General features: G+C 35.4%; 1 protein-coding gene across 2 annotated transcripts in view; it reads right to left on the bottom strand.

Moving 5' to 3' along the window:
* dnm3a (dynamin 3a) overlaps positions 1–22604 on the bottom strand; it is a 55624-nt gene that overhangs the window by 1895 nt on the left and 31125 nt on the right. For both annotated transcript variants that reach the window (XM_051139067.1, XM_051139068.1), the window contains 4 exons: positions 15815–15926; positions 11499–11663; positions 8957–9192; positions 8460–8615 (listed from right to left, as the gene is read on the bottom strand). In XM_051139067.1, the coding sequence (XP_050995024.1) occupies positions 8460–8615; positions 8957–9192; positions 11499–11663; positions 15815–15926 (669 nt within the window). The remainder of the gene's footprint in view (positions 1–8459; positions 8616–8956; positions 9193–11498; positions 11664–15814; positions 15927–22604) is intronic.

The following is a 22604-nucleotide window of genomic DNA, read 5'->3' as shown; positions in this document are numbered from 1 at the left end:
TAAAGCCAGCTGATTTATTGAAAAATACAGCCAAAAAACAGCTGAAACCACCTGATTTAGCCCCAAAAAAAAACAAATATTTACAAATCACAGCTAAAATACAGCTGATATAACAAAAAACAGGTAAAACCAGCTGAGTTAGCAAAAAAGCTGCTAAAACCAGTTGAAAAAAAGCAGGTAAGACCAGCTAAAGTTGCTGATTTATAAAAAAAAACAGTAAAAAAAAAAAAAAAAACAGCCATAGACCAGATAAAACAAAAAAAATATAATTAATAAATAAATAAAACAAAATAAATATAAGAAACATCTTAAAACTAGTTGATTAAACAACAGTTAAAAACCAACAAATAAATAAATAAATAAGGGTCAAAAAACAGCTAAAAGCAGTTGATTTACCAAAAAAGCTAAAAACTGCTAAAACCAGCTAATTTAACAACAACAAAAAAAAACAGCTGATTAAAAAAAAAAAAAACTGATAAAGCCAGCTGATTCATTAAAAAACTGCCAAAACATGTTGCTAGCATGAATTAGCATGAAAGAGCATATTGCTAGCATGATTTAGACAGCTTGAGCAGTCTTGGCACATCTGAACATTCCGTCAGTGTAAGTCTATGGAATTTTTATGATTTTTTTAAATCTTTTTTTTTTTTTTTAGTGTGGTCTAAGTTTTGTCTCAGAAGAATAATAAGCCTAAATAGCATATCAGTAAGTTGGCTTTTTCAAGCCAACTTCATTAACTTTATCCTAGAGTAGTTAATGTTGCAAAAAGTGTTGTTCAATTAGTTGTGATACCTAGTGCATTAGTTTTAGTTTTTCTTTGAATTTATTTTTTAAGAATTTTCCAAACTTTTAATATCAGTAATTACTAGCAGTTCTTAATACAAAGCTTGATTTTCAAAAAAAAAGTCCCGCCACAAATGCCTGTAATTGGTTAAGCTAATGTTCCTTTGCCGTGCTGGTCAGGATGCTCAAATAACCAGAGCAATATTTTGACAGCACCACTGTGACAATGTTTTAGCGAAATCTACGTCTCCGCATCTTGCGCTCGAATAGAAATATTCTAACATTGAAAAAGTGACGCATCACCTTTAATTAGGCCCAAAAGAGCTCATTATTGCACAAGGACCATGTTAGAATCTCAGGCTACGGTGTCGGTACGTCTCTCTTGTGTGTGTGTGTAAGAGTATGTGTAAGGGGAATATGAGTCCAGCATTCCTGCAGAGTTGGTCCTGGAAAGATCCCTGTGGAGACGCAGGAATCTCACTCTCTAATGGAGCTGGCAGAGGGAGCAGCTCTCTGGGATGGGAAAGAGAAGAGAGTGGCTTTTATTTTTCCTGTGCTGCGGCGAGCGCAGGACTGCGGTTTCACAGAAAGAAAAAGAAAGGACTGAGACGACGGAAAGAAAGGCAAAACAACGCTTAAGGGAAACATGCGAGATCTCGCAGCCTGGAAATGCCAGGGCTTTACTGGAAGACAGAACCAAGTTAAAAGTACAAGAATGTGTAATTGGAGGAGTGGATGAGGTGCGAGAGAGGAACGTCACTCGATGAGATGCTGGCCGTGTCTCAGAACTGCCATTTCACTGCCCGGCCTAGAACGTCAGACTCTGTCGCCGTCCGCGAGGCCGCTTTTGCTCGGGGTCACGCTGAAGACTGCGAAAAGGTTCAAATGAGTTCTGCAAAAAGTGAAGGAGAAAAAAGACGAGGGGAATGGGGGTGGAAGGAAAGAGAGGGAAAGTTGGAGAGTTGGGATGAGTGATGGTGAGAGGAAATGTGAAAAAGTGAGTGGGAGAACCAGAGAAAGGGGCGACGGGGGGAGAAAGAGAGCAGGAGAAAAAGGGTGGAGGTCCAAACAGACCCGTTTCTGAACACAAAGGAAATGAGGCAGAAAAGAAAGGGAAAAACGGGCCAAAAAGTGAAGGTAAGGAATGAGAGAGCGAGAAAAAGAGCAATCACGAGGGAAAAACCCAAAGAGAGTGTTGAAAGAAGCCAACGCCACTGGAATGGTGTGAAGGGAAAAGATACGGTCAGTTTGTGAATACTGATAGGACGGTTTGAACAGGAAGTTGACCGTAACCCCTGTCGCTCCTTTAATGAGGTCATGCTTCTGGTTTGGTTTATTCTTGTACATATGACATATGAAACATACCAGATATCCACAAAAAACAATAATTGAAGAACCGTAAGATATATGAGAAGCCTTCAAGTGATTGGACTGTGACATCCAGGCAAGACAAGAGCTAGAAAGAGGACAGAGGACGAGAATAGAGACTGTCTGTGCTGAAACTGGGGAATCAAATATGAAAAACACATTTTCAGCAAGACCTCCACCCATCTCAAGTCACATGTCAGACTCACTAATAGATGTCCAGATCATATTCCCCTGTAAAATCCACAGAAGAAAATTACACTTTATTCAAAAAGGAAATGAAGCCTATTTTTAGCCGCTTTGCATGAGTTATTATAACTAATTCTCAATACTATGAAGGGAATTATAAATAATACATAAAATATTGCAATCAAAATATAATATAAAATCTATAAATATAAATATATATGTCACTCTGGACCAGTCTTCAGTAGCCAAAAATACATTGTATGGGTCAAAATTATCGATTTTTCTTTTACGCCAAAAATCAGGATATTAAGTAAAGATCATGTTCCATATAGATATAAATATTTTGTACATTTCCAAACGTAACACTTCATTTTTGATTAGTAATATGTATTGCTAAGAACATTTGGACAACTCTAAAGGTGATTTTCTCAATATTTCGATTTTTTTGCACCCTCAGATTCCAGATATTCAAATAGTTGTATCTCAGCCAAATATTGTCCTAATCTTTTATGGAAAGCTTATTTATTCAGCTTTCAGGGGATTTGACCCTTATGACTGGTTTTAGGGGTCCAGGGTCACATATTAAATAGTACATTTATATAAACAATCATAAAGATTTAATTTTAATAAAAAAATAATTTACATAAATGAATTCTCAAACACACACACACAATATTCAATTTATATAATAATACAAATAGTACTAACCTATTATACATTTAATTAGTACATTTTAACATTGTATCATTAAATACAATTCAAAATCTTTTTTCATTGACATGTATATTCATAATATTGTTTATACAAAACATCAATTGGTTGATACATAAAATTCTAATAATAGAAGTTTTATATCAATATTTAATTTATGTAATTTTTATAATTGTAATAAAAAATTAAATTGTAATAAAAATATATAAAATAATTTTTGCTTTTTTGCACTGGGACATCTAATTCGCATTATGTATATGAAATTTACATTATTTGTATTGTGTGTGTGCGTATATATATATATATATATATATATATACATATTACAATATAACTTCAAATAGTTTATTATATAATCATAATACTGTTTATAGAAAAACATATCAATTGGCTGATACATAAAATTCTACTAATAGAAATTTAATGTCAAAATTTTATTTATGTAATTTCAATCATTTAAATAAAATTATTTGTTAAAAAGTTATTAGTAATAAATTATTTTGACTTTTTTGCATTGTGACATCCCATTTTAATTAGTTTATTATTTAAATTAGAATTGTATAATCAAATACTTTTCACATTTTTTATTGACATCATCTTCCTATAAAGAAAATAATTTTAAAAATTAAATATTACAATAATATAACTTTAAATGGTTTAATATAATCATAATATTTTTTTATTAAAAATATCAGTTGGTTCATGTATTATACAAATAGACATTTAATATTAAGACAAGGAGTAATTTTAATAAATAATAATTTGTTCAAAATTTAAATAGGAAAAATACATATACATTAAATAATTTTGTCTTTTTTGCATTGTGTCACCTAATTCTCATTATGTATATTACATTTACATTATTTGTATGTTATTATTATATACATTTCTAATAATACATTTAATTAAATATAAATTTGATTTTAATAAATAATTTGTTAAAAAATTAAATGGGAAAATATATATATTAAATTATTTTTGCTTTTTTTTACACGTATACAAATATACATTTTAGTTTGTAAATTATGTAAATAAAAACTGTACAACATATAAATAATAAATACATATACATAATAAATACAATTCAAAATTGAATATATAAATTAGAATATAATATAATAAAAAAATTAAATATTGCAATAATAACTTCAAACAGTTTACTATATATTAACATCATATTTTATATAAAAACATAATAGAAATTAACTATCAATATTTATTTTGTTATGTATTATGTTTACAGACATGCAATAATACGCAAATTAAAAATGGCTGTAGCTCATAGCTGTAATACAATTGAAATCATCCAGACACCATGATTTTGTGCATCAAAATCATTATAAAGATATTACAATAAAAGTTCACAAACACTAGCATTATGTGCAATTTACTATATATTTTTGGGGGGTGTGAATATATATGACCTTGACATTTCTTGACTGTTTGTGTGAGATTTGCCTACAGCACATACTTTTGTTACTCCTTGAAAATTTGTGTGATTTTTAAAAGCCTTCGAATGTAAATATGTTTGCCGGCGTGATTGAGCAATGACATCTGTTCAAGTTCAAGTTTCTTTTTTCCTTTACACTCAAGACCATATGTTCATGGTGCATGGAGACAGCAGTTTCTGTGATCTAGTGCTGTAGTTTTGGGACCAATGAGCACGTGTTCTCATCTATCACGCATGTGAAGGTAGGTATGCGTATATTTTACAAAGAGGTCTGGTCTCCGAGCGCACCGTTTTTAATCCTAAACACGGATCCAAGAACAAGCCTATCTCTCAGCACACAGAACGTCCTATTAGTTGTGTTTACTGCGAGCATAAATCCCAACATTTGGGAAGGATAGCAGAACCAGCGGATCTTAAATTGTTTTTTAACAATCATACGCTGCCATAAAGTCATGCTGGAATGATCATATTTATGAGACGAATGCACATGAAGGCTACCACAATGCCATAATTACAAGTGGGAAACTCTGCAGCCGCTTGCAGCAAGAAAAACCCTTAGTGATAATAACTTATAATTATAACTAAGAGCTTTTTTAACTTGCAATTTTGCACTTTCTGACATTCTGATTTGGGGGTGTGTGAATAAAAACTTAATATTGATCATAAGTTATAATTGTAAATGTACTATTTAGTTTAAAGGCATTCTGATGAATAGAAATAAACCTTTGCCAGGAAAAACTGTGCACATATAGCCCGATTATGAGATGACAGGCTTGTGCAACCAAACTAAATTAGCTAAACCCAAATACACTTCAGTTTTTGTGTACACATGACGTAAATTTCATCATCAGCATTGTACGCACATACCGTACACGCGCAGCCAGATTTGACAGTCAGAAAAGAAAAGAATGACAAACAACAAACTACTGGAGATGGCAACAACAACAGAGCCGTGTTGACGAGTGCATGTGGGAGGGAGTTCAGAGATACAACTCTAGTTTAAACTAGTACAGACACATTTTTAATCATAGTTTGTGCACACTATCAAATTGAAAAGCTGTGCATTCGGCTGTATATATATATATACACGCCAAAACTGAGGTATATACTTTGGGTTTTACAATCTTTGGCTCTTCATTTTACATTAGAAGTTAAAAGTTTCTGTGGTCCGATGAGGAAATATGGCACATTTCAAATCATATACTTCCATAGGGACATATGCCTGCCAAGGAACTGCCATTGAGATGGATAGGAATGCTAACGGATAGCTTTCTCTTTGTGTTTAGGTGCGGTCACATTTACCGTTGCTTGACAAAATTCTGTGGGTGAAATCAAGTCATTCTCATAGGAATTTGCAAGATCAGTTGCTTTTGGGGGGCGAAAAAGCACCCCACGCAGATTTTGCTTATGTCAAAACTGGTCACGTTTCATTGACCAACCAAAAGCTGCTTGGTATGAAAGTAAATTCTGTGCTAGCAGTGCTTCATACTGTACACCTCTATGCAATGGTCCTTTTTTGCTACATTTTTGCAGCCACACTTTAGTTTGGGGACTAGTTTTCCCTATTAAGTAAGTATTAACTATAACTTTTGCCTCAATAAACTCCTAATTTGCTGCTTATTAATAGCTAGTAAGGTAGTTATAGGGATAGTTCACCCAAAAAATGAAAATGTTTGTCGTTCCAAACCCGTAAAACCTTCATTAATCAACACAACTGACACGTTCAAGGCCTAGAAAGGTAGTTAGGATATCGTTAAAATAGTCCATGTGATATCAGTGGTTTAACCGTAACGTTATGACACTATGAGAAGAAAACAAAAATAACGACTTTATCCAACAATTTCTTCTCTTCCGTGTCAGTCTAGACACATGTTTATGAGAGTAATGGTGTGTGCACCAAAAACGAAGCGAATAGTTGCATCATGTTACTCACTCTACAGTAGTCAAGATTTGAAGTGGATCATAACCTTTCATCAAAGATGTCCCATAACCAAAGCAACACACATTCGTGTCTTACGACAACTTTGATGAACGTTTTTTGATCCATTTCAAATGTTGACTACTGTAGATTACTCACATCTACAGTGTTTTTCCTGTCACTTGCACAAAGAAAAATATAAAAACTATTTTAAAAAAAACCTTTTCTGATACAGCCGGACATGTCAATAAGCTCTTTGCTGATTGGCTAAAGCTAAAGCTAAAGCTGAAATTTTTTTTACTTGTGTGGAAGATGAGATTGAGGTAAATATCGGGTGTCCGCGGCAAACCGATGACCTAATTTGCATCGGCTGGTGTGAATTTGCCTCTATTCGTGTCTTTGCATTGACTTTGTATGTACTTTAACTGTGCAAATAAATAAATTTGCTTTTAGTGTGCACACACCATAACACGATGCATATGTGTGGTGCTGTTGGCAAAGGATTTTTGGGTGAAATATCCCTTTCAGTTTAGGTATGGTGTAGGTTTAAAGGGGTCATGAACTGTACATTAAGATATTTTTTGATGAAATCTGAGAGCTTTCTGACCCTGCATAGACAGCAATGCAACTACCACATTCAAGTATAAAATAACCAATTGTTTCGCTAGATAAGACCGTTCTTTCTCAGCTGGAATCTTTACGGCTGAAGAAGAAAGACATAAACATCTTGATTGACAAGGGGTGAGTACATTATCTTTCAATTTTTGATCTGGAAGTAGACTTCTCCCTTAATTAGTCAAAACTCTTTCTGTCGGTTAATGGTTAACTGGTTAAAATGAGCATCCCTACAATCAGCCAATTTGTGTCATTTGCATCGTCTGGTGTAAATTTGCCTCTATTCGCATCTTTGCATTGACTTGTATGTACTCACAAATAACTAAAGCGTTTTTTGTGTGCACACACCATAACACATGATGCATACGCAGAGGTGGGTAGTAACGAAGTACATTTACTCCGTTACATTTACTTGAGTAAATTTCTGGAAAATTTGTACTTTTAAGAGTAGATTTAAAGATGGGTACTTTAACTTGAGTACATTTCTAACAGAAAAAAAAAACAAAACTTTTACTTCACTACACTGGGCAGCGTTGCTCTCGTTACTTAATTGTTATGCAATACGTTTTAAGAAATGCGTAATTTGTCTCTTATCTGGGTCATGAAAGATGCCCCATTCGAGAATGAATCACTCTTTTGAGTCGATTCTGATCTAGTAGTGGTTGTAACTGTCACGTGAAATGTGTAAAGTGAAATGAATGAAAAGTGTTGATTGCGGCGTTTCATTTATAGTAGATTTGATTTATTACATTGTGTCAAATTCCTTTTTGAGTGCAGTCTGCAGAGGATTACAACCAGTCTCACATGTTTCTGTTGAACTTGAATGCAATATCCATTCAGAGGCGTTCTGATTTGTCATCGCAGAGAACTGGTCATGCAAAATAAGGCATTAATAATTTGCTTAATAAACAGCTAATGTGCTAGTAACATGCATGCTAATCAGTAACAAGTGAAAATTGGTCCCTAAACTAAAGTGTCACCAATTTTGCTCATGTGACCACAGCTTTATAGACCTCCTTGGGTCATACATAGCTTGCAACAACAAAGATTCATGGAGATGAAACCTGGGAAAGGGGAAACCACAAGTCCACCACAGCTTTCAAACTTGGAAAACTGTTGAAACACTGTTTAAAAATGTGGTGAAGTTACGGGTCACTGGGTTCGTTTCAACTATTCAGCCTATTTCAGTGCTGACGCACCTGATTCAAGCTCTCTAGTCACTGGGTACTTTATTAATCGAAAGTTTATTCAGCTGTGTTGTTGATGGAGAGAACACGCGTGAAATCCCTTTCCTACAGTAGATAAACATTGGCTGATGAATCACGTTGTGGTTTTAATGTGCAGAAATTAGATTTGTTGAAATGGACTGACCTAGTCAGAAGCTGCTAGTGTGACTTCAGGACAGAGGGCTGATGGGTGAATGTTTACCTGGGAACACTAGGAGGGACTCGTTTGGGGCGGCTGGTAGTGTTGGTGGTATCGGTGCTGTTGGAGACCGGTGGGGCAGGAGCATCCAAGCGAGTTGGTAACGAAGGAGCAGGCGGAGCGGGATGCTTCTTAGGGACACTATAACTTGGAGGAGACCTGAGGGAGAGTCATTTGGATACGGATTATTCAGAATCTTTTTGATTCAGAATGATTCACTAAAATTCACACTCATTGAAAAGAACCACCCCCACAGAATGACAACACTAAGGCTTTTACTTTACACAAGAGTATGAAGCTTTATAAAAATCAATTTCCCATAATTTGTTAATCTTAGTTTTTTCTAGGCCAAGAAAATTCCATGATATTTCCAGGAATCCTGGTGATTCAGTCCATGTGAGTGCCAACAGTCCGCAGTACTGCTTCAATTCTACGGGTCTAGTAAAGAACAGCACTGTTGGATGGGGTGGAGCGATGGAGAAAGTGGAGAGGTGAGGTACCTTCTTTGTAGCGAGCCACTATGAAGCCAGGAGTTATCTACTGGGGGTGGCAAAGGGGTGGAGATGGTCGAGGTGGAGATATCAGTGATTATGTTTAGAGCCTCTTTCAGGGCAGCGTGGGTACGGAGCACCTCTTCTCTGCGCAGGGCCTGTTCAGGAGACTCGTCCATCAGAGAGTACTGATCTCCTGAGGAGTACAACTGAGCCAGCAATTCAGAGTGGATAAACTCCTCGACCTATAGGTGGAAAAGATAGTTTCCACATAAAAAAAGGAATAGGACTTGAAGTTATATACAATGAGATGATGACACAGTCATATTCGTGGCCTAAAAAGCTATTTTACTCTGCATTTGAATGGTCTGTCCAACTTTCGACGTGGCCACCATGTTATCTATACTGATAGCTATAGCAATAACTATATTGGCGTCCACACCAAGGAACAGTTAAAGTTAAAGTTCCCTTACAGTTAAAGGGAACCCTGGGTATTAAGACTTGTATGGCTTAGTATAATGTCAATGATGTAATAAAATGTGACCAAGGATCACAAAACCAGTCATAAGGGTCAATTTTTCAAAATTGAGATTTATACATCATCTGAAATCTGAATAAATAAGCTTTCCACTGATGTATGGTTTGTTAGAATAGGACAATATTTGGTCGAGATACAACTATTTGAAAACCTGGAATCCGAGGGTGCAAAAAAATCAAAATATTGAGAAAATTGCCTTTAAAGTTGTCGAAATGAAGTTCCTAACAATGTATATTACTAATCAAAAATTAAGTTTTCATATATTTACAGTAAGAATTTTACAAAATATCTTCATTGAACATGATCTTTACTTAATTTCCTAATGATTTTTGCCTTAAAAGAAAAATCAATAATTTTGACCCATTCAATGTATTTTTGGCTATTGCTACAAATAAACCCCAGCGACTTAAGACTGGTTTTGTGATCCAGGGTCACAAATGTGTAGTTGATAACCCATGAAAGATCTATGTTACACATTGTTTTATACACATTTTGGACTATTGGGGGCGCTTTTATTTCAATAACATGAAATGGTTGCAGAGCTACTGCTATTTTTACCGCAGCACAACTCGGAAAATAAAATACTGTACGATGACCACAGCTACTCAAAGAGCGTAGCTTAAACCAAATAAGAGTAGGCCTAAACCAACTGTTGCACAATTGTTTTTTCCCCACAGTGAGTTTATACGCCTCTGGATATCGAGTGAAATCCACTCTGAGAAACTCCTTCAGTGGCTGCGGCGTCATGACAAGCGTCAGCATGTTTACATCTAGTATTTCTTTGCTTCGGCTGTATGTAAGCTCTTTTGGTGGCTGTGGTCTACTAAAGCCTCGAAGGAAACACGGCTAAAATAAAGAGAACAAAGATAAAGGTCTTTAGGAAAAGGTATTTAGGTTTTATTCATCCACAGGCATCTTCCCATTGTTTTCTCTTCTTCTTTTTGCTAAGAAAGCAGTAAAGACATCGCTTCTCTTGTTGCCATTTGACTGAAAATTACAACTAAAGCAGCACAACGTGGCATCTTATTTTATTTTCCGAGGTGTGTTGCGGTAAAAATAGCAACAAGTAGCGCCAGTAGCTCACAGAGTGCAACCATTTCAAGTTAAAAAAAAATGGCGCCCCCCCCCATAGTTCAAAATATGTATAAAATTGTGGATTTTTAAATAACGTAAATCTTTTATGGGTTTTCTACTACATAATTTAGTAAGAGACATAATTTATGTTTTTAAAGTGGCAGACGACATTAAAATGTTCCCAGCTCTTTAAAGTCAGGTGGATCTAAAAGAGTTGTTCCTCTGTCATTATCATTATAGTTGTGTGGACTGATTACTAAAATTTGTAAACTTAAAAATCCTTAAGTCAGTATAAAACCAGAGCAAAACTATTCTGCAAATGATTTTGAAACATAAATGAATTGGGCCACAAAAAGATGGTAAAATTAGATACAATAAAAAGGGCCAGAAATTTTGCATGGTGGAAAAATGGTGTCAAGTTCTTTTTTTATGCCAAAATATTTTCACAATACTGGTTTAAAATATGATTTTTTTCTCATTTTTTTGTCTGAGAATTGCATATTTTCAAACTAACCCAATCTAGATTTTGAATACTATTTCTCTTACAATTCAAGTATATACTTTAAATGTATACATTACTATACTTAAATATTTGAAAACTTTCAGTTTTCAGTTAATAATTTATAGCATGGAAGTATAATTTTATTGCAATTTGAGGTATACATCCTATAAAAGCTTTAAAGCTGTACAGTGCATTGGTTGCCAAGATTAATAAATAATCTAATAATCTAATAAATACTGCAAATAAAATACTAATGTAAAACAAATGTGCCTGCTGGGATAACCTAATGTTAACATGATGTGGTTTATTTTTACATAATATAAATGTATGAATACATCTATATCTCTGCATCTTACATCAGTTTTTCTGGTTTGATTTGTATGCAAATGTGTTTTGTTTTCCTTCTGTATCAGTGTTAGATGTGTTAGGGCACTGACGTTGTTGATGACAAGGTGCATGATGGTCTTGGGCATCAGGTCTCGGATGCTTTTGTAGACGATGCTCATGTACGAGTCAACCAGGTTGCGGATGGTCTCGACCTGACGCTCTAACTGAGGATCCATGGAAAAGCTCTCCGCCTGGCCTGAACCTTCTCCATCCACCTGACCAATCAGAAAAAACACAGACGGTGATGTGGGCAAATCTGAATAGGAAATGTACAGTCAATGTTGAAGGATGATAAAGATGTTTTAGAGGGCAATGGGTGCACATACATAAAGCGAACCAAGCTGGAAAAGAGATGTTTGGCGGGGGTGGGGGTGGGGTCAAGAAGCAAGGAAAAAACGAGTTTAACTTCAGTGAGTGTCGGAGGGGGGTGTGGTAGACTTCTGTCAGAGCGAATTATGGGGAACCCTGACAGAACTGTGACATCACTCAACATACTGCTCCAAAGCATACATAAAGACAGAAAGAGGGGGACGGAGGGGTGCGTGAAGAAAAAAAAGGCAAGGGAGCTGATTAGAAACAGAGCTCAAAGCCCCCTCCTTCGCTGATCCTCCATAGTGTGACACAAGAGCTAAGGAATGCAGCAGAGCTCCTGACCCCAGAGCACAGCCACCATGAAGCCTGCAGCCGGAGAGTCAAACACACACATAGAAACGCTACAGGAGCGAGAGTTATCCAAACTGCAGTGCATAGTTATTAGAAGGCCTAGATGGAATCGGCGGGCTTTTTATGCATTTATTTCAGAGCATAATCTGTAGAATCAATAAAATGTGAAATGTGTTAAACATTTATGAGTGTTCTGCAGGAGTCTGTGGAGGTTTCTGCAAAGCTCTGTGGGCATAGATTCCATGTGGGCCTGGTTATTATATGAATGTATATTCTTTTTATGTTTTTAGAACACTGCAGCTTATGGTTCACATTAAAAATAAAAGGTTCTTCAATGGTGCTTTGAAGTGCTTAAAGGGTAGTTTAACCAAAAATGAAAATTCTGTCATCATTTATTCAGCCTCATCTTGCTCAAAACCTGTACTTTTGGGTTCATTTTCGAAAAACAAATGAAGAAATTTTTGTCCCTCCCCTCAAAATTCATTCCACCACAAATTTGATGCTTTAGAAAGTTCCTTAGAAAGGATTTGGGTGTCCATCATGACATTCGCTGTGAGAAATACCACAAGTGGAGTGAGACTGGAGTTCTGATATCACTAGAATATTGCACTCCTCTCAGCTGATTAGACTCGAGGACCAGAAAGAACTGTTGTATAAATTTTGAAGATTAACAAAAATCTGATTGGTTTGGAATGACATGAGGGTGAGTAAATGATGACAGAATTTTCATTTCTGGGTGAACTATCCCTTTAACGTTCAGGAAAGTTGGTTATTTGATTCTTTGGAAACTGACAAAAGTTGATACTTTTTATAGGTTCTTCAGATCAGCGTATTTGGTTTCTGGATTCAATAGTTCACTCAGAAGTGAACATTCTCTCATCTTTTAGATCCTCATGTTGTTCCAAACCCCTGTAGCTTTCTTTCTTCTATGGAACATACAAGAAGACCTTAGGAATAATGTTCAGGCTGCTCTTTTACATAATAAAAATGAATGCATAAAAAAAAAAAAAATCATAAAAGTGGTCCATAAAGGCGCTTTTGCACTGGAGGAACCTTTTAGTACTTCCTAGAACTATTAGCGGAAGTTCTCAATTTTTGGTGTGTTCGCAACACAGGAACTAGGAATGCTTAGTTCTAGGAACTCCGTTTAGGAGAACTAAATTAGCTCCTACTTCAGAATAGGGTCAAAACTGTTCTATAGAAACTACCAGTGTTGCACGTGAACGCTGATTGGCCAAATGCATACGAAACAGCGGCTACCTGCCATTTTTAAAAAGCTTTGTAAAATATTTACTTCACGAACATGGAAAACAACAATAATAATGACATTTAGCTACTTTTTGTCTGCAGCATTGTGTTCTTTTCTCAGCCTTGATGGTAATACTGCAAGTTGTCATAGGAGATTTAGTCAGATTTTCGAGTAAATGTAATCACGTTTTAAATCACTTAAATTGTGTTTACATTCCATCACTGTTATCATGAAACACGACACACAACAACAACAGCTCAGATCACAGCATGCTCTATTCACCGGTTGTTGACGTAAATGGTTTGCCGAATAAAGATGTCAGTAACGGCTGCTTCAAAGTTCTTGCTGCTGGTGCAATTGCAACCAGGAAAACAGCCTGAGAAGGAAATTAGTTCTCTAGGAACCACCCTGCTGACTACTAAGTTCCTAGAACTATGCGGGGCAAAAGTTATGAACTATAATTCAAGCCTTACAAAATCATAAGATTTGTAATGAACAGACTGAAATCATAATCATTATCATTTGCTAGAATCTCATATTCTTGTCTCATAACCAGTTGCATTGAAATTTGAATATGTTTGAATATGTTAACACAAATGTGACCCTGGACCACAAAACCAGTTATAAGGGTCATTTTTTGATGAGATTTATATCATCTATTGCTAATGCTGAGATACAACTATTTGAAAATCTGGAATCTGAGGGTGCCTAAATTAAAATATTGAGAAAATCAACTTTAAAATTGTCCAAATGAAGTTCTCAGCAATGCATATTACTAATCAAAAATTAAGTTTTGATATATTTACAGTACTAAATTTACAAAATTTCTTCATGGAACATGATCTTTACTTAAAACCTTAATGATTTTTGGCATAAAATCTATCATTTTGAATGCATACAATGTATTGTTTACTATTGCTACAAATATACCCGTACTAAGACTGGTTCTGTGGTCCAGGGTCACAAATTATGTTTGAGAGCTATGGTCCAAAAAAAAGACAAGAGCTGTACCTGAAATTGCATATGCTGTCTGAGTAGTTACTACATTGGATGAGGAACAAATTTGATGACTGTTAAAAAATTTTATGCTATACAGCAAGGGATAGCAAAGTAGCATCAGACGTACACTTCAGAATCTCATCAAAAGTAGCAGATCACCCAGGTACTATCTGCCTAATGTTTTATAAATACTATGAATTCGTACATATTACTCACTTGACATACTTTTTTCGTCTTAATAGATCTCATTTGTATGAAAAAGAGCAGCCTGAACTTTCTACAGAACTTCTCTTTTTGTGTTCCACGAAAGAAACAAAGTCAAGTGCTGACAAAAAATAGGGCATTTTTAAAGGGATAGTTCAATCATTAATAAAAATTCTGTTATTATCTTCGGAACCCAAATAACATATTTTTGATGAAATCCGAGAGCTTTCTGACCCTGCATAGACAGCAATGCAACTACCATGTTCAAGGCCCAGAAAGGTAGTAAGAACATACAGTAGATAAAATAGTCCATAAGTCCTTTCGCACTGGAGGAACCTCTTCATAGTTCCTAGAACTATTAGCACAATTTTGGTGTGTTCACACCGCAAGAACTAGGAACGGTTTTAGTTCTAGGAGCTCCATTTAGATAAACTAAATTAGCTTCAAAGTAGGGTCTAAAACAGTGTATGCTGACTTGCCTAACGCATACGATACACTGGTTATCCAGCACTGTTGAATAAACAAGCTTTCCACTGATGTATGGTTTCTTAGGATAGGACAATATTTGGCTGAGATACAACTATTTGAATTTCTGGAGGGTGCAAAAAAAAAAATTACAATTCTGAGAAAATCGCTTTTAAAGTTGCCCAAATGAAGTTCTTCTTAGCAGTGCATATTACTAATCCAAAATTAAGTTTTGATATATTTATGGTAGGAAATGTACAAAATATCTTCATGGAACATGATTTTAACATAATATCCTAATGATTTTTGGCATAAAACAAAAATCGATAATTTTGACCCATACAATGTATTGTTGACTATTGCTACAAATATACCTGTTCTGTCCAGGTCCAAGGTCACATTTTATCGAGGTCCTTAATACCTTTTTTTGCTGTGTATGCAGGGTCAAAAAGCTTTCATCAAAAATTCAGCAAAAATATTATTTTTCTTATTTTGCTTCTTACTTTGTGTTTTAAAGATGAACAAAGGTCTCACAGGATTGAGTAATTAATGACAGAATTTTCATTTTTGTGTGAACTATCCCTTTAAACTATCTTTTACAGCATCAACACATGGTGTTGGTTTTGAAAAGAAGTCGGGAATAAAAGTTTTGAGTGGAGCTTATAAAGATCCACATGGCATCCGGCTATAAAGCCCTTTTCGGTTTAAACTGAAACCTTTATTTTGAAGTATAAGGCCGCAGGGTTTAGCGTACAGGTACAGAAGCCAGTGGGTTCATGTGCTTACTGTGGTTTTCTCTGGGTAAACCCCAGCTCGCAGCAGAGAGGCCTTCCAGCTGTCCACATCGTCCTGAGTGTCACAGGCCAACTCCAGATGCCTGTAGTCCTTATACACGTTCCTAAGGCGAAAATAATCAGCCGTTAGCCGGTTTCCATAGCAGCACATACACTCTTGCACAAACAAGTGCGGCGAAACCCTCTCTCCCTTGCATATATCATCTGTCCAAAACCACAAACCCCAGACCACCCCTTCAACCCTGTCTGACGTGAATATCCATTCACTCTCTCCGATCTGATTCTAATCTCATTCCTTATTTTTCCAAATTTTGTCCTACCTCACCTTTTTAATCCATCATTCCCGTTCCCATCTTTTACTATTTTCTCATATCTTTTTACCCACTCTCTCTCTCCCACTTTTTCTTTCCCTTCAGAGAGAGGCAGGAATCTGGAGCCCGTCTCTCTCCATCTGTTCCACATTCCCCTTAATTATTCTGTTGTTCCTCTCCTCCTTTTGTTTCCCTCTCATTTCTCTCTCTTTTTGTGGCTATTGTTTCTCTTTGTTGTGCCTGTGGGGTAAGAGGCTTAAAGTATAACGTACAACGTGTTTTTGATTTAGTCTACGGCTGATAAGAACACGACTACGGGAACGTGACCTGAGACCGGGGTCAGGTCGGACACACGCACACGCTGAAACAAACCACACGCCAAAGCAACCACTTTCTCACATGCTTCGATCTCATAAAACTCAATGGTTTTTACAAGCGCAGATATGACTCAGTGCTACTAATTGCTATAACTGAGAAATCATTTGTTATAGACGCTCACGTAATGACTTAGTCTGAAAGTTTACGTATGCGACTGCACACGTCAAGCGATATATACTGAGTGCCCAAACTTCGCTTTGCAGACCCTTCTAATAAGGTGTAATGTGTGGAATATTGTTTTGCGGTTGAACGATTCATAATTCATTGGTAGTTCATGATATTTATGACAGGATAACTGGGGTGATTGTGAATGTAACTGAACTTTATTTGCCATTCCAAAACCACAAAGTTCGGCTCTGACTTTTACAAGGATTTAGACTCAAAAACTGAGTATGCACAAAATCAACAAAACAATCTATGTGCATCCAAAAATAATATTTGGCTATGTTTCTGGGGCTTATTATGGATTATTTTTTCTCAAACTGAAGCTTAGATCATGTCCCAAAGTCTTAGATGCATGCAGTGTAATTTTAGTGTTATTAATTTACTATTATAGTATTTTTAAATTAGCTTTTATTTGTATATTTTTAGTTTTCAGTTAAATTTTAGTTTGTTTTAATAATCTTATGTGCTTTTGTCATTTTTATTTATTTTTAAGCTTGTATAAGTTTTCATTGAATCTAAGTTTTAGTAATTTTGTTGTGCTTTTGTCATTTTTATTATTTTTAAAGCTTTTTTTAAGTTTTCATTTTAATTTTAGTTTAAGTTTTGGTAATTTTGTTAAGTGCTTTTGTCATTTTTTATTAATTTTTAAGTTTTTTTTAAGTTTTCACTTCAATTTTAGTTTGTTTTAGTAATTGTTATGTGCTTTTGTCATTTTTATTCATTTTTAAGCTTTTTTTAAGTTTTAATTTAAGTTTAAGTTTTAGTCATTTTGTTATGTTTTTTTCTTTTTTAAGTTTTAATTTTAATTTTTTTTTATTTAATTTTAATTTTAAGTTTAAGTAATTTTATGTGTTTTTGTCATTTTTATTCATTTTAAAATATTTCTATTTAATTTTAATCATTTATATTTTTAAAGATTTCGTTTAGTTTAGTTTTAGCACTTAAAAACTTTTATTTTAGTTAGTTGTCAACTCAAGTCAGTACAAAAAAAGTTTTCTTTTTTCCTAATATTATATTTTATTTCAGCTTTGTTTTTGTTTTTAATATTTTCAATTCCATTTTAGTTAACTATAACAATACTGAATGCAATTTCAAATTAATGTTATGGGTTAAATACTGTTTGTAAAAACAAAACAAAAATACCATTTACTCTAATGAACTTACAAGTGTCTAAGGGGAGAGGTTTTCTTTGTAAATGCATTACTGTAAAAACTGCTTTTGTTTGTTTTTACAAACTGACAAGCGGGTCGTAATTATTGTCTGCGGTAATCGTTACAACGTTTCAGATGTCATAGCTTATGTTAAATCCAAAACATTCCTTTAATCACAGTCCTGAGTAAGTCCAGAACCACACATAATACTCGCCAACATATACGAATCCGGATGTAATGCACACTGATGCAAACGCAGACAAAAAAAGTGGAAGTGGAAGAAAAAAACTCTCTCCTTTTTTTTTTTTTACAAGCACTTTTCCCATTCCATGCCAGACTGGTGTCACTGCTATGACAAAACGACATCTACCTCCTTACATCACCAGTCACTGTGACACTAGGGAGTTGGTGGGTGTGAAGGGCACAGTATGAATCATTAGATCATTAAAGTGTGTATGTGTGTATAAGAGAGCAAGAGAGAAAAAAAGGGGATTTTTCGGAGTGCTGGGTGGTATGTTTCTGCTGGTGAGCGGGAATGAGTGTGGAGTTTATGAGAGCTTGAGAATCTTTATACAGAGTGCTTGAAGTGATGGATGTGTGTGTGTGTGTATGAGTGTGTGTGTGTGTGGAGTGTGTGAGAGCATCTGATTGATTGTGGTGCAGTCTTGGGTGTGTTTACAATAGTCTGCCATGCCTCTCTCACTGTCAAAGCTGTGTGTGTGTGTGTGTGCACGTTCACCACAGCATACCAACATCTCTCCAATTAAGCAGCTAATCAATCCCAGACACACCCGCACTTGAAAACGAAAGAGGTTGCGTTTCTAGAGACAGAATGTGAGAGACAGAGAAAAAGAGAGCAGGGAGGGACACTAAAATAGAGACTGGCCAGGAATGTGCCAGAAGTGTGTCCTACTGCGCCCCCTGTTTCTGTCGCGCTCTCTGTGAAGTATTACTGTGAAGATAGAGTGTGCTTATATTAGAAAATATAAAGGAGTGCATGTGAAACAGAGTTATATATGTCCCTGTAGATGGGCATGTGGATGAGTGTTTAAGTGTGTGCGTGTGTGTGTGATATGACCACCAGATGTGACTTCACTGCACTCTCCTTGAGATAATTTTGGCTACAATTTTCTGAGACAAGATTTCTTTCTTTGCAAGGCTAAATCAACAGTCTTGGATCGGTTAGTGTGACATGCTCACTGATGGCCCATCAATTGCTTTTGCAAACACAATTACCATAAAGAATAAAACTGTCTTGACTACCTTTCAAAAGTTTTAAGCGAGTAAAAAAGTATGAAACATGAATTTTTTTAATAAGAAATTAATACTTTTATCCACTAAGGATGCATTAAATTGATTGAAAGTGACAATAAAGACATTTATAATGGTAGAAAGGTTTCAAATAAATTGTCTTTTTTAAATCAAATGTAAATTTATGTCCCAGTCACATTTTCTTGGTTAAATAAACATTACTTACACTATCAAAAAAAAAAAAACTATTTTATATTTTTACATTAACAATGCAATCCATATTTTATTTATTAAAGTCAAGTATGAATCTGTTCAAGTTTTTAAGCATTTTACATTTATTAAAATATTAACTCCAGGCAGTAACAATTTAAACAATAGATTTTATTTATAAATTTACATTTAAATGTTCTTTTTAATAGTTAACTTTTAACTATATTTGAATTTTTCGGATCATCGGTCATCAAAGCTCGGTAAATACTGGTCACAGACACTGTGATTTACTACTAAAAATTCTCACAGATGTTTTTATGCTATTTTAGGTTTTATTTTGACATAAAGTGGTTATATCTGTGAGAGTTGTAAGTGTGTGCGCTGTTTACTTACTCTTGAAAGGGGTCATATAATGCGATTTGATGTTTTCCTTTGTTTTTGTAGTGTTACAAGCTGTTCATGCATATATGAGATCTGTAAAGTTGCAAAGATTAAAGTCTCAAACCCAAAGAACCATTTTCACGCCTTCCTAAAATGCCTCATTTAAACACACACCCACAAATCTACGTGACTGTGTGGAAACATTTGCATAACAACGCCCAAATGTATACGAAAACAAAGAAGGTGTAAATTTTATTAGTTGTTGCTGCCGTCATGTTGTGGACGCTGTGTTTCGTTGCGAAAGCTAAACTACTTTGTTTGGCCTTCCAAATGAATACACATTTTACAGAGAAGTGTTTCCTGAACCTGGGAGAGTAGCCTACAATGCCGGCTGTGCACAAAAGCTGTATCTATAAAGTGGGGCAATTCCAACTTTGCAAGGACAGTCTGACACTTCTGACTCACAGCCTGTAAGTACATTTTCATATTTCAAGAATGACTATTCAAGACTATTCAAATGCTTGTTGTTTGTTGTTTCAACTATCACAAATGCAGACGTGGTCTTATGTTTACACGTAAAAAGTAATTAAGTCCACACTGAATACAACAAACCGGACAGCTGGCTAATCCACGCTTTTCTGAACGATGAGTTTTGTTTTTTTTTCAGAAAGGCGAGCAGAGAGGAGCAACAATAATTTACAGTATGTGGAAAACAATGTGTTTTTTTAACCTTAAACCGCCTAAACACATTGCATTACACAAAATACACAAAATAATGTTCTTTTTAGCAACATCATATGACCCCTTTAAAGTTAGTTTTCCCATTAACGCCATATTGTTTATTCAGACTGATTCGCAAATGCAGAACGTGCACATAAACACAACAGGTGGGATTTGTTGCAAAGAAGTTCACTTCCAGAACAAAAATTTACAGATAATTTACTCACCCCCTTGCCATCCAAGATGTTCAAGTCCTTCTTTCTTCAGTCGTAAGGAAATTATATTTTTTGAGAAAAACATTTCAGGAATGTTCTCCATAGAGTGGACTTCATTGGTGCCCGCGAGTTTGAAAAAAAAGTTTAAAATGCAGCTTCAAAGGGCTCTACACAATCCCAGCCGAGGAAGAAGGGTCTTATCTAGCCCTTATCTAGAATTCACAATTTATATACTTTTCAAAATCAAATGCTTGTCTAGCTCTGCTTGTGCTCTGTGTATTCCGGTTCAAGAGAGTTAGGGTATGTCGAAAAACTCCCATCCCATTTTCTTCTCCAACTTCAAAATCGTCCTACATTGCTGTTTTACCTTTTTTTTTGTAAAGGGCATTTGATCTTCTTTGGACATTCACTTTGTGAGCACTGGGTCCGTACTTCTGCAGCGATGTAGGATGATTTTGAAGTTGGAGAAAATGAGATGGTAGTTTTTCAACCTACCCTAACCATATTGAACCGGAATACACAGAGCACACGCAGAGCTAGACAAGACGAGCATTTGAGTTTAAAAAGTATATAAATTGTGAATTATTTTAGAAAATAATCAATTGTTTTGCTAGATAAGAACTTTCTTCCTCGGCTGGGATCATTTAGAGCATTGGTCTCAAACTCAATTCCTGGAGGGCCACAGCGCTGCACAGTTTTGCTCCAACCCTAATCAAACACACCTGAGCCAATTAATCAAGGTCTTCAGGATTACTAAAAACTATTAAGCAGGTGTGAGCTGGTTGGAGCTGGTTGGAGCTAAACTCTGCAGAGCTGTGGCCCTCCAGGAATTGAGTTTGAGACCACTGATTTAGAGCCTTATGAAGCTGCATTTAAACTGCATTTTGGAAGTTCAAACTTGGGGCACCATAGAAGTCCATTATATGGAGAAAAATCCTGAAATGTTTTCCTCAAAAAACATAATTTCTTTACGACTGAAGAAAGAAAGACATGAACATCTTGGATGACAAGGGGGTGAGTCAATTACCTGTAAATTATTGTTCCAGAAATTAACTTCTCCTTTAACCAATCACAGCTGAACATAACCTGTCATATCCAATTATATCGCGATGGCGGCATTGCCCATTCATTCTCATTGCCCCTCAATTACCATTCTCAATTTTCAAAAAGTTGAGATTAAAAAATTGCAGTTTTGTGAGTTCTTTCAAAAACATTTAAATGTCTTGCCAACTCCAGACTTGAAACTTGTACTTGTAGTTATCAATAAAAATTAAGTTGGGATGAGAAAAAACATTTTAACACAGAAAATATTTCCAGATTTGAATTTGATACAGTTGTATGGTGCAATATTTTGGACCAATGAGGTTTCAATATGGACGGGGCTATCTAGAAATAGAATCCAAGTGACTGACAAAATGTCCAGTCACTCATCGCAGCTGAATAGAACATCAACTTTTAAAAAGCGACCTCTCTTTACATTTATCAAGCGTGGTTAAGACACGGGGTGACAGACATGAAACTCTGAAAACCCTCCATCAGAAAGCAGCCAGGAGCTCAGAGAACAAATTGCACTAGAGAATAAAAACACACGGAGGGGGAAAAAAAGCCTGGTTGTGGCAGAGAGAAACATATTAAGAGAGGAGAAGAAAGATCTAACTGATTAATAGTCCAGATGTCGTAGAATGGAATGTGAGTGCATGTGTGTGTGTGAGAGAGAGAGAGAGAGAGAGAGAGAGAGAGATTGAATATCAAATTCTATTTTACAATACCTCTAGAATAACTCTAAAGGAATAACTTTTCTACATTTCCTATTTCCATGATGCTAAGATGATGTTTCTCCTAGTCTATTGGATTTTCACTCATTTTATCATCCACTAGACAATGACTTTTCCCTCCAAATTAGTAACCTATGAACAACATTAACAGTGTTGCTTGGGTCTTTACAATTTGTCCAACATTTTAACGCCCAATGAAACAACAAAGCCGTGAAATTTGATTGC

This window comes from Labeo rohita, chromosome 20 (genome assembly GCF_022985175.1).
Source record: "Labeo rohita strain BAU-BD-2019 chromosome 20, IGBB_LRoh.1.0, whole genome shotgun sequence".
NCBI classification, from domain to species: Eukaryota; Metazoa; Chordata; class Actinopteri; order Cypriniformes; family Cyprinidae; genus Labeo; species Labeo rohita.
This window is presented reverse-complemented; position numbering and strand designations above follow the sequence as displayed.